This window comes from Bufo gargarizans, chromosome 10 (genome assembly GCF_014858855.1).
Source record: "Bufo gargarizans isolate SCDJY-AF-19 chromosome 10, ASM1485885v1, whole genome shotgun sequence".
Taxonomy (NCBI): Eukaryota; Metazoa; Chordata; class Amphibia; order Anura; family Bufonidae; genus Bufo; species Bufo gargarizans.
The window spans coordinates 130,293,094-130,307,945 of record NC_058089.1 but is presented as its reverse complement, the minus strand read 5'-3'; the positions used below and the strand labels follow the sequence as shown (position 1 = coordinate 130,307,945).

At 41.0% G+C, this 14,852-nt stretch overlaps 1 protein-coding gene across 1 annotated transcript; it reads left to right on the top strand.

Annotated features, from left to right (window-relative positions):
• The first annotated feature begins 3,377 nt into the window (after positions 1–3,377).
• FOXC2 (forkhead box C2) lies at positions 3,378–5,508 on the top strand. Its single transcript, XM_044270480.1, has one exon. It carries the CDS (start codon positions 3,632–3,634, stop codon positions 5,027–5,029), a length of 1,398 nt encoding a protein of 465 aa, XP_044126415.1. The 5' UTR covers positions 3,378–3,631; the 3' UTR covers positions 5,030–5,508.
• Positions 5,509–14,852: the final 9,344 nt, after the last annotated feature.

Genomic DNA, 14,852 nt, shown 5'->3' with positions numbered 1-14,852 from the left:
CTGGGCAGAAAGGTTTTGTCCTCTTCTCCAGATCTGAGCCTCCGCACAATCCTGTCTCTGAGCTCTACAGGCAGTTCTCTCCTCCTCGTGACCTGGTTTTTTTGCTCTGATGCATTGTCAGCTGTGGGATCTTATATAGACAGGGCTGAACTTACCACATTATGTCCAATCAATAGGAGGAACCAGAGCAAAATGTCAAGTGTCAGAGCAAAGGGGCTAAAGACTTATGTCCCGAGTAAAGGGTGTGAAGACTTATGTCAAGGAGAAATTTTAGTTTTTCCTTTTTATTAAATCTGCAAACATTTATAAAATGTTGTTTTCATTTTTATTAAGGGGGAATGAATACAGAATGATGGGGAAAAGTAGATTTTTCTTGTTCTTTTAGCACAAGGAGCAATATAACATAATGTGAAAAAAGTGAAAGGGTCTGAGGATTTCCCGAATGCGTTGTATATGAGATAATCCATTAGATATTACCTGCAGTCCTATGTAAATTACATAAAATATATGATAACTGAGTACAGATAATGCATTAGACCTGCAGTCCTATGTAATATAATATATGATATCTGAGTACAGATAGTGCATTAGATATTACCTGCAGTCCTGTGTAATATTATATAATTATAATTGAGTACTGATGATGCATTATATATTACTGGCAGTCCTATGTAATATTTATATATGATGATAACTGAGTACAGATAATGCATTGGATATTACCTGCAGTCCTATGTAATATTAAATATAATATATGATGATAACTCAGTACAGATAATGCATTAGATATTACCTGCAGTCCTATGTAATATTACATAATGATAATTGAGTACAGATAATACATTAGATATTACATGCAGTCCTTTGTAATATTACATATATGAGTACAGATAATTCATTATATATTACCTGCAGTCCTATGTAATATTGCATAATGATAATTGAGTACAAATAATGCATTATATATTACCTGCAGTCCTATGTAATATTACATAATGATAATTGAGTACAAATAATGCATTAGTTATTACCTGCAGTCCTATATTATATCACATATATTTTTTTGATTACTGAGGGCAGATAATGCAGTCCTATGCAATTACACATAACACAATGTAATTGAAGGGCAAGCCTATGTAATATTACATATAATATATGATAACTGAGTACAGATAATGCATTAGATATTACCTGCAGTCCTATGTAATATCACATACAAAGATAACTGAGTACAGATAGTGCAGTCCTATGTAATTACACATAACACACTGTAATTGAAGGGCAGTCCTATGAAAGCTTGAGATCTCCGATGTTTCTTTTATTATTTTTTATTATTACAAAGTGCAACATAATAAATGTCAATTTACTGCAGCAGAAAAGAGGACATTATGGAAATTGCTGGTAATTATCATCGGGTGAATAATAAATAATAAGGGGGGGGGGCTGCAGTCTGTTTTCTGCTGAGTCTCCTGTGACAGTGTGTCAGCGCAGGAGCCTCATTCAGGTCACTGTGAACTCTTCATCCTAAATCCAGAGACCCCCCTCCCCCCCCCAGGACCCCCACCACCACCACCACCCCCCACCCTGCCGTGTGAAAACACAAAGTGTTACATTAAATAAACGCAGGATCCGGTTACCTGTAATGAGCTGATCCATGTGGAAGATATTACCCTGCAGATACTGGACGGATCCCCAGCGAGGAGAGACTACAATCCTCATCTGTGACGATGATGGGGGTCCTCCTGCTGTCATCCTCATCACAAATAATCGTGTGAGTGACCCTGTACCGATCGGTTATCCCTGAGAAGGAAATGGCGCAGAGGGGCATAACGCAAAGGTGCGACAAAATATAAAATATCCCAGGCTGAGTCCATAATAATAAAATGTAACATACACGTGACTGTGAAGATACTAATTATCACTCACTATTCACAGGTTTTCCTTAACATCTTGTCCGGGGAAATCATTAATGGTGACAATAAACCCGACATCACAGGATGGAAAGGAAGATAATAATGTCCCGACATACAACGTATCACGACTGCACAGAAGTATCGGGTCCAGGGGCACACAGGCTGGAAATATCAAAAGATACAAAGTCACGGAGAGATTGTATAAAAAGATGCAGTGTTATAAAGTCAGATGTTGTATAAAAAGATACAATGTTATGGAGATGAGATGAAATATAAAAAGATGCAAAGTTATAAGGTAAGATGTCATACAAAATATACTATTTTATGGGGGAGAGATTATATAAAAAGATACAGCGTTATAAGATAAGAAGGGCTTTGGAGACAGGCTGTTACCACAGTTAATGTTCCCTTCACATTGTATGAATGTTATTATATTACAGAGATACAGTGTAACTGTCCTACTGCGGTGATACAATAATATTACAATCCAGAGGTACAGGAGATACAGGCTCTGATACAATGTAACTATCCAGTAAAGACACAGTGTTACCGTTTTATAACAGTGATAGAAATGTGACAGTCCGGAGTATAATGTTACTGAGGTATAATGCTAGAAAAGCAATGTATATATAATGTGTCACAGCTATTACGTTATGTTACAAAGAAACATTGCTACGAAATTACAGCCCAATGACAGGTTGTTATAATGGCAGACACAATCCAATGTTACACTGCAGTGATGTATGTAAATATAATGCAGAGATGTGTATGTTACAATGTATATAAATATAATGTAGGGAGTCGGGACATGTTACAATGTATATAAATATAATGCAGTGATACATGTTACAATGTATGTAAATATAATTCAGGGATGTGTATGTTACAATGTATATAAAAAATAATGTAGGGACATGTTACAAAGTATATAAATATAATGCAGTGATACATGTTACAATGTATATAAATATAGTGCAGGGACATGTTAAAATGTATATAAATACAATGCAGAGATGTGTTTGTTACAATGTATGTAAATATAATGCAGTGATGTGTATGTTACACTATATACATATAATGCAGTGATACATGTTACAATGTATGTAAATATAATGTAGGGACATGTTACAATGTATATAAATACAATGCAGAGATGTGTTTGTTACAATGTATGTAAATATAATGCAGTGATGTGTATGTTACACTATATAAATACAATGCAGTGATATAGAAGTTACAGTGTATCTAGTTTTGCAGTGACTAGATTTTCGCGTTTTCAGGTTAAAATATGTTCGTTTTGGAGAAATCAAGAGAAAAAAAAGTTGAAACTTTTGAGCTGAAATCCTGTTGACTCCGGATTGGCTGGAAGCTGTGGGAAGGGGCGTGGTTTCCTGAAAGTAAAAGCTTCGGCTCACAGAAAAAAAGTTTGGAAAGTTTTAGCAGAGCTGAGAAGTGGGAGCAGCGAGCGGCCCCTCAGCGGACTCTCTCCGGACCCTTAGCGGACTCTCAGGGGCCCCTGCCGGGGAGGATGCTCCTGAGCTGAATACCTCCGCCCTCTGGACTGTGGAGCTGTCTGCAGCCTGCCCTGCTGGTGCCCAGCTCTGGATTCTGGTGCCCACCTCTGACGCCCCCTGCCCTGCTGGTGCCCGGCTCTGACCACTGCCCTGCTGGGCCCTGGACAACCCCCGGTCCTGCTGACTTCTGGTGCCCGGGCATCCATGATGCAGGCTCGTTACTCTGTGGCTGACAATGCCCTGGGGGTCGTGCCCTACCTGAGCGAGCAGAACTACTACAGAGCAGCTGGCACCTACGGCACCATGACTGCCCCCATGAGCGTCTACCCCGGGCATGAGCAGTACTCCCCGGGCATGAACAGGTCTTATGGCCCCTACCATCACCACCACCAGCCCTCAGCCCCCAAAGACTTGGTGAAGCCCCCCTACAGCTACATTGCCTTGATCACCATGGCCATCCAGAATGCCCCCGAGAAGAAGATCACCCTGAATGGCATCTACCAGTTCATCATGGACCGCTTCCCCTTCTACCGGGAGAACAAGCAGGGCTGGCAGAACTCCATCAGGCACAACCTGTCCCTCAACGAGTGCTTCGTCAAGGTGCCCAGAGACGACAAGAAGCCAGGGAAGGGCTCCTACTGGACTCTGGACCCGGACTCCTACAACATGTTCGAGAATGGCAGCTTCCTGAGGAGGAGGAGGAGGTTCAAGAAGAAGGATGCCGGCGGCAAAGACAAGGAGGACAGACACCAGAAGGAGCAGAGCAAGCTCCAGAGCCCCAGCATTGACCTGGCCAAGGAGGCCCAGCATGACCACAAGAAAGTCATCATCAAGAGTGAGTCTCCAGAGCTGCCAGTCATCACCAAGGTGGAGAACATGAGCCCCGATGGTGGCAGTGCCATGCAGGACAGCCCCAGGAGTGTGGCCTCCACCCCCTCTGTGTCCACAGAAAGCTCCATTCCTGACCACCACCCATCCAGCAACGGACTGTCAGGCTTCAGCGTGGAGAACATCATGACACTAAGGACTTCTCCTCACGGGGAGCTGAGCCCTGTGTCCTGCCGAACAGGTATGGCCCCCTCCCTGCCCATAACCTATGCCCAAAGCCAGCCCTCCATCTACAGCCAGGCCTGCACCCAAGCCATGGAGGGTGGTGGGAGCTACCAATGCAGCATGAGGGCCATGAGCCTGTACACCAGTGACAGGTCAGGACATCTGTGTGTGCCCTCCACCCTGGACGAGGCTGACCATCACAATGGGACAACGTCTCCACTGAACTCCATGAGCCTCAACTCCAGCCAGGAGACTGTCCTGACCTCAGGCCACCACCAACAGCAGGGAGGGGCACCAGGGCAGACCCCCTCTTGGTACCTCAACCACAGTGCTGAGCTCAACCACCTCTCTGGGCACAGCTTCACCCCCCAACAGCAGACATTCCCCAATGTTAGGGAGATGTTCACCTCCCACCGCCTGGGCATTGAGGGCTCAGCCCTGGGGGACCATCAAGTGAGCAATAATGCCAGCTGCCAGATCCCCTATAGAGCCCCCCCCTCCATATACCGCCATGGCAGCCCCTACTCCTATGATTGCACTAAATACTGACCTCTTCCCCACCAGGACAGCATTCCAGGAGCCAATCATGTGCCTAGGGGCCAACCATGAGTGCACCCCCACCCCATCAAAGACTATTGCAAAATGTAAAATATGTGAATTTGAGTCCTACAAATCCAGAAAACTCAGAATTACTTGAAAAGTGGAGAAATGGGAATGAAATGTAAGATCGCAGAGAAGAAGCAGATGTGAGATTTGCCCGAATATTATTATAATCTACAGAGTAAATTATAAGGGGCAGCAAATTGTAAAGGACGGTCCTAAGTGCTCCCTGAGGGGTTCCTGCCTTCAGAGTCCTTTATATTAATATTTAAAGTTGAGGTCACTGGATTCTTCTGTTACATTGTTGCTGTTTTGTTACATTGTTGCTGAGGTTTTGTCACTTTCTCCTCTTCCTTGTATATAATATTCTGCAGGTTTTGTCTCTCTCTTTTTTTGTTTTTTATATTATAGATGAAAATAAGTTTATAATTTATTTTATACCCCCCCCCCCCCCTCCTATTTCTGTGATTTATTGTTCTGGTCTCCTTTTATCTTATTATCACCTGAAATAAATCCTTCTTGGTTGCAGCTTCTGGATGGTCACGTGCGCCTCTTATTTATGGGAGGGGCGTGTGGATGTCAAGGTTGTCGGGGGTTGTCGGGGGTTAGAGTAGTCATTATAATGTGTGTATAATGGTCGCCTCCCATGCGATACATTGTATATCACATTCAATATGAACATTTACCCCCCTGCCCCCTGTTGTGGTCGTTTCTGGGCACTTGGTTGACGGGTCGGCGTCGGGTCACTTATTTTTTTTGTCCAGAAAATGTGAAAAGCTGTAAAATCTATGAGAGCTTCTCCACATTTATTATTATTTTTTTTTACTGAAGCTGTGGCCCCCAGGACTAGCCTGGCCCCCGGGTAGTCACTGTGTGCAACCATCTGAGTCCAAAATTACATGGGGGACAAAGTCTCTTCACCTCCCTGCGCCTTTACTGTGCGACAATATGAACCGAAAATCAGAGAGATTATATATATATATATATATATATATATATATATATTTATTATTATTATTTATTTATTGCTATGCTTTATGGTTTATTATTGTAATAATAATAATAATAATAATAATAATAATAATATTTTAAGAATTTTAGGGAAATGACTCTGACTCCCCCCAGATTCTCAGACATTATATAAAGTGCAGATTATTATAATTTCTGGGTAGAAATGATTCACTATAATCTTTGAGCTGCAGCTGGTCGGAGAATATTATAGAAATAAATTCGGATTATTCATAATAATTAATATAATAATTTACACCTGGACTCCATATATTTGCGCCATATAAACAGGGCGTTTAGAGACTTTTTCTGTGGTCCCGACATTTGGTCTTTAGGGTCTGTAGAGGTCGGATCCTCCGCTACATATTCCGTCATATTCCGATCCTTTTTCCTTCACCACAAAATCTGGGTTCGCCCCTGGTGATTGTGCGACATTTCGGAGGGGTAGGCGATGGAAGGGGACAATAGGTGTCACTTAGGTGTCAGGGATCATTTTCTTATCATGGGCTAAATCTGCGACACAAATGACTCCAGAAGAAGGGCTGTGTATGAGGTGTGGTGACGTCACTGCTACATTGTATCTCTTTAGATGTAAGTTTGTATCTCCTTAGATGAATGTGACCTCCTGCTGTGATGAGTCCGGCAGGGTGTCCGGAGGGCAGGAGGATTCTCTCACACATATATTATATCCTCCATGGATTGTTCTAGATATTCTGATTTCCTTCTTTAAAGAAATCATAAATATTCTCAGTAATTTGTGTGGGAAAAATACAAAATTTTACATAAATTGCTATTTTCGTACGGAAAAAAAATTGATCAGTTTTGATATTTCTTGAATAGTCAGTTTATTTCTAGAGCAAGGAAATGGCGCAGAATATTCATCATCATCATCATCATCATCACATACAATCTGATAACGGGGTATTTATTACTAATCTGCTGCCTGTTGTCAGGTTGTCAGGGACAGTTGTCGCAAGTATCATAAACACATTAATGTGCCGAGATGGTGAGGGTTGTAGTACATTATACTTTGCGTCCTAGTGCATCTTCTGTTACTAATTATGATAATGATGATGGGAGTTGTACTCCAATGGCTGCATATAGCACTGCCCCAGCTTCAGAGACTATATATTGTGATCTGAAGAAGAAGATGATGGTGATCAAAGTACTAATTACTATCACCCTCATCATCCTCACCACTTGTACTGTACACAGTCCCTATATCCAGAATTATAGGCCTCTTTCACACGACCTGTTTTTTTCCGTTGCCAGGCCGTTTTTTTACGTTCTGTATACGGTCCGTTTATGGAACCATTCATTTCAATGGTTTCGCAAAAAAAAAAAAACAGAATGTACTCCGTATGCATTCCGTTTCCGTATTTCCGTTCTGTTGAAAAATAGAACATGTCCTATTATTGCCCACAAATCACGTTCCGTGGCTCCATTCAAGTCAATGGGTCCGCAAAAAAAAAATGGAATACATACGGAAATGCATCCGTATGTCTTCCATATCTGTTCCGTTTTTGCGGAACCATCTATTGAAAATGTTATGCCCAGCCCAATTTTTTCTATGTTATTACTGTATACTCTATATGCTATATGGAAAAACGGAATGGAAAAATGGAACAGAAACGGAAACACAAAAACGGAACAATGGATCCGTGAAAAACGGAACGCAAAACACTGAAATAGCCATACGGCCGTGTAAAAGAGGCCTTAAAGGGTTTCTACCACTTGAATATCTCATATTTGGTGTTCAGACACTAGCGATTCGCTAGTGTCTGTTCTTGCCTACAAGCTAATTATCACATTAATCCGGGCTGCCGATACCTCAAAAAACGCACTTATATCTTTATGCAAATGAGCCTCTAGGTGCTATGCAGGCGTTTTTCTAAGCACCTAGAGGCTCCGTCTACCTTGTATTTTGCCGCCCTGCGCCTCGCTCCAGCACGCCCATCTCTCACTGTAATCGATCCTCCCCCTGCTTCAGCCTTCCGAAATCCCGCGCCTGCGCCGTCCGTCGCGGCATTCGGAGGCAATCGGCGCAGGCGCAGTCAATGTCTGACCGCTCCCTGCTCAGACATTTCAACTGCGCCTGCGCCGATGACGTCACAGAGCTCCGTGGGACAGACGAAGCCCAGCAGCAAGCGGTCAGACATTGACTGCGCCTGCGCCGAATGCCGCGACGGACGGCGCAGGCGCGGGATTTCGGAAGGCTGAAGCAGGGGGAGGATCGATTACAGTGAGAGATGGGCGTGCTGGAGCGAGGCGCAGGGCGGCAAAATACAAGGTAGACGGAGCCTCTAGGTGCTTAGAAAAACGCCTGCATAGCACCTAGAGGCTCATTTGCATAAAGATATAAGTGCGTTTTTTGAGGTATCGGCAGCCCGGATTAATGTCATAATTAGCTTGTAGGCAAGAACAGACACTAGCGAATCGCTAGTGTCTGAACACCAAATATGAGATATTCAAGTGGTAGAAACCCTTTAAGGAGGGAGCTCTCACCCTGGAGCTGACAATCTAATCACATCAGCGACTTTATATTGGTGCAATAATCTGCAGGATGGTGTGTGTGTGAGAATGGTGGGAGCAGGACCTTGGGGTCTCATATGTTAACCCTTCATGTTCTCAGCCTCTAATAATAATGTTTAGGGTTATAATATGTGATCACATATTATCACCCCCATCATCTTCACAATGTCATCATCACCACCCACATCATTACTATTAGGCTAGGGCTACACGGCAACATGTGTCACGTGACATTATTTGCAAAGAGTCAATGGTGTCGCCCTGCGACATACTGCGACAGCTGCACAAAAATCCAACTTGGATGCATTTGTTGCGACTGTCGTGACCATTGGTTGTTATTACAAAAAATGTTGCATGACTTTTCTATGACAAGAATTGACGAGGCAGAAGTCGCCGTGTGGCCCTGAACCTATTCTTATCAAGGCGGCAAGTCTCAGCAATTAACCCTTGAGTGCATTATGGGGAGTGACGATAACAGACACTTTGTTCTTCTCGAACTACAAATCCCAGAGAGAGTCACAGAGTACCTAGCTCTGCTGACACTTGTAGTTCCCCTGGGACAGGTGCGGTGTGTGCACAGAGGATCTCTGCTGGCTTTACCACCGTATGTGTTTTGCGGTCCGCACAACACTGACCTGAAAAAAATATGCATCGCGTTCTCTTGGCATCCGTTTTTTTGCGGATCCATTGTAACAATGCCAATCCTTGTCCGCAAAACGGAAAATAATAGGACATGTTCTATCTTTCTTGCTGGGCTACGGAACAGACATACGGATGTGGATAGCCCACGGTGTGTTGTCCGCATTTTCTGTGGACCCGTTGAAATGAATGGGTCCTCATGCTATCCGCTAAAAAAACGGAACGGACACGGAAACAAAATACGTTTGTGTGAATGTAGCCTGATTATTACTCTCATCATTGCCTTGTGCTGTCAGTTCCTGCAGTGGCCACTAGGGCGGCTCATGTTCCTTCTGTGTGAGCTTGGATTTAACCCTTCCTGTGCTGCCCTCAGCCGTTAATGACCCTAGTGGACCTTTTGTTCTCCTTTCTTAAACGACTCGTGAGTGATAATTCACAGCGAGGGTCAGTATTCTAAAGGGAATCAGTGATCACAGGATCAAAATAAAACAATCCATCAATAGAATTTGTCTCCATAACAGAAATTTTGACGCCTGAAAAGCTGAATAAAATAAATAAATAATCTGACATATTTAAAACATGAAGAAAGAACTGTGCATATGATGGCGGGGGGCCCGCAGGGTCGGGGGAAGCCTCCTGGTTTACACTTGGGTCAGTACCGGAAGGATTCTCATCTATTCTTTGTGATGTCTTTTGTGTTGTACATGAACCCTCTGAATTTGTACAGTGCTGCGGAATACGGTGGCGATATAGAAATAAATATTATTATTATTATTATATTTTTTTTCAAATGCTGTTCTGATGCTAAAATTATAAAAAACAAGGTTTCTGACATGTAAGAGGCGTTCTATGTTTGCTTTGATCCCCAGGTCTGTACATCTGTGCGACTTCTGCCAGCCCCCCCCCCCCCCCCCCCGCCCAGGGTCCACCAGGTCTGCGCCCTTTATTATCCTGGGGGTCCATATATCCAGGGACCCAGATACACGGACTACACGACTGAGACCTAAAACATATACAGTGCATATAGCCATATACTAACATATATCCATACAGCCACATACTCCTATATACTCCCATATACCGGTATACTAACATATATCCATACAGCCACATACTCCTATATACTCCCATATACCGGTATACTAACATATATCCATACAGCCACATACTCCTATATACTCCCATATACCGGTATACTAACATATATCCATACAGCCACATACTCCTATATACTCCCATATACTGGTATACTAACATATATCCATACAGCCACATACTCCTATATACTCCCATATACCAGTATACTAACATATATCCATACAGCCACATACTCCTATATACTCCCATATACCGGTATACTAACATATATCCATACAGCCACATACTCCTATATACTCCCATATACCGGTATACTAACATATATCCATAAAGCCACATACTCCTATATACTCCCATATACCGGTATACTAACATATATCCATACAGCCACATACTCCTATATACTCCCATATACCGGTATACTAACATATATCCATACAGCCACATACTCCTATATACTCCCATATACCGGTATACTAACATATATCCATACAGCCACATACTCCTATATACTCCCATATACCGGTATACTAACATATATCCATACAGCCACATACTCCTATATACTCCCATATACCGGTATACTAACATATATCCATACAGCCACATACTCCTATATACTCCCATATACCGGTATACTAACATATATCCATACAGCCACATACTCCTATATACTCATATATACCGGTATACTAACATATATCCATACAGCCACATACTCCCATATATTCCCATATACCGGTATACTAACATATATCCATACAGCCACATACTCCTATATACTCCCATATACCAGTATACTAACATATATCCATACAGCCACATACTCCTATATACTCCCATATACCGGTATACTAACATATATCCATACAGCCACATACTCCTATATACTCCCATATACCGGTATACTAACATATATCCATACAGCCACATACTCCTATATACTCATATATACCGGTATACTAACATATATCCATACAGCCACATACTCCCATATATTCCCATATACCGGTATACTAACATATATCCATACAGCCACATACTCCTATATACTCCCATATACCAGTATACTAACATATATCCATACAGCCACATACTCCTATATACTCCCATATACCGGTATACTAACATATATCCATACAGCCACATACTCCTATATACTCCCATATACCGGTATACTAACATATATCCATACAGCCACATACTCCTATATACTCCCATATACCAGTATACTAACATATATCCATACAGCCACATACTCCTATATACTCCCATATACCAGTATACTAACATATATCCATACAGCCACATACTCTTATATACTCCCATATACCGGTATACTAACATATATCCATACAGCCACATACTCCTATATACTCCCATATACCGGTATACTAACATATATCCATACAGCCACATACTCCTATATACTCCCATATACCGGTATACTAACATATATCCATACAGCCACATACTCCTATATACTCCCATATACCGGTATACTAACATATATCCATACAGCCACATACTCCTATATACTCCCATATACCGGTATACTAACATATATCCATACAGCCACATACTCCTATATACTCCCATATACTGGTATACTAACATATATCAATACAGCCACATACTCCTATATACTCCCATATACCGGTATACTAACATATATCCATACAGCCACATACTCCTATATACTCCCATATACCGGTATACTAACATATATCCATACAGCCGCATACTCCTATATACTCCCATATACCGTATACTAACATATATCCATACAGCCACATACTCCTATATACTCCCATATACCGGTATACTAACATATATCCATACAGCCACATACTCCTATATACTCCCATATACCGTTATACTAACATATATCCATACAGCCACATACTCCCATATACCGGTATACTAACATATATCCATAAAGCCACATACTCCTATATACTCCCATATACCGGTATACTAACATATATCCATACAGCCACATACTCCTATATACTCATATATACCGGTATACTAACATATATCCATACAGCCACATACTCCTATATACTCCCATATACCGTTATACTAACATATATCCATACAGCCACATACTCCTATATACTCCCATATACCAGTATACTAACATATATCCATACAGCCACATACTCCTATATACTCCCATATACCGGTATACTAACATATATCCATACAGCCACATACTCCTATATACTCCCATATACCGGTATACTAACATATATCCATACAGCCACATACTCCTATATACTCCCATATACCGGTATACTAACATATATCCATACAGCCACATACTCCTATATACTCCCATATACCGGTATACTAACATATATCCATACAGCCACATACTCCTATATACTCCCATATACCAGTATACTAACATATATCCATACAGCCACATACTCCTATATACTCCCATATACCGGTATACTAACATATATCCATACAGCCACATACTCCTATATACTCCCATATACCGGTATACTAACATATATCCATACAGCCACATACTCCTATATACTCCCATATACCAGTATACTAACATATATCCATACAGCCACATACTCCTATATACTCCCATATACCAGTATACTAACATATATCCATACAGCCACATACTCTTATATACTCCCATATACCGGTATACTAACATATATCCATACAGCCACATACTCCTATATACTCCCATATACCGGTATACTAACATATATCCATACAGCCACATACTCCTATATACTCCCATATACCGGTATACTAACATATATCCATACAGCCACATACTCCTATATACTCCCATATACCAGTATACTAACATATATCCATACAGCCACATACTCCTATATACTCCCATATACCGGTATACTAACATATATCCATACAGCCACATACTCCTATATACTCCCATATACCGGTATACTAACATATATCCATACAGCCACATACTCCTATATACTCCCATATACCAGTATACTAACATATATCCATACAGCCACATACTCCTATATACTCGTATATACTGGTATACTAACATATATCCATACAGCCACATACTCCTATATACTCCCATATACCGGTATACTAACATATATCCATACAGCCACATACTCCTATATACTCCCATATACCGGTATACTAACATATATCCATACAGCCACATACTCCTATATACTCCCATATACCGGTATACTAACATATATCCATACAGCCACATACTCCTATATACTCCCATATACCGGTATACTAACATATATCCATACAGCCACATACTCCTATATACTCCCATATACCGTTATACTAACATATATCCATACAGCCACATACTCCCATATACCGGTATACTAACATATATCCATACAGCCACATACTCCTATATACTCCCATATACCGGTATACTAACATATATCCATACAGCCACATACTCCTATATACTCCCATATACCGGTATACTAACATATATCCATACAGCCACATACTCCTATATACTCCCATATACCGTATACTAACATATATCCATACAGCCACATACTCCTATATACTCCCATATACCGTTATACTAACATATATCCATACAGCCACATACTCCCATATACCGGTATACTAACATATATCCATAAAGCCACATACTCCTATATACTCCCATATACCGATATACTAACATATATCCATACAGCCACATACTCCTATATACTCCCATATACCAGTATACTAACATATATCCATACAGCCACATACTCCTATATACTCGTATATACTGGTATACTAACATATATCCATACAGCCACATACTCCTATATACTCCCATATACCGGTATACTAACATATATCCATACAGCCACATACTCCTATATACTCCCATATACCGGTATACTAACATATATCCATACAGCCACATACTCCTATATACTCCCATATACCGGTATACTAACATATATCCATACAGCCACATACTCCTATATACTCCCATATACCGGTATACTAACATATATCCATACAGCCACATACTCCTATATACTCCCATATACCGTTATACTAACATATATCCATACAGCCACATACTCTAATATACCGGTATACTAACATATATCCATAAAGCCACATACTCCTATATACTCCCATATACCGATATACTAACATATATCCATACAGCCACATACTCCTATATACTCCCATATACCGTATACTAACATATATCCATACAGCCACATACTCCTATATACTCCCATATACCAGTATACTAACATATATCCATACAGCCACATACTCCTATATACTCCCATATACCGGTATACTAACATATATCCATACAGCCACATACTCCTATATACTCCCATATACCGGTATACTAACATATATCCATACAGCCACATACTCCTATATACTCCCATATACCGGTATACTAACATATATCCATACAGCCACATACTCCTATATACTCCCATATACCGGTATACTAACATATATC

Coding starts and splice junctions, on each gene's coding strand:
- FOXC2 (XM_044270480.1), top strand. CDS start 3,632: ATGATGCAGGCTCGTTACTCTGTGGCTGACAATGCCCTGGGGGTCGTG.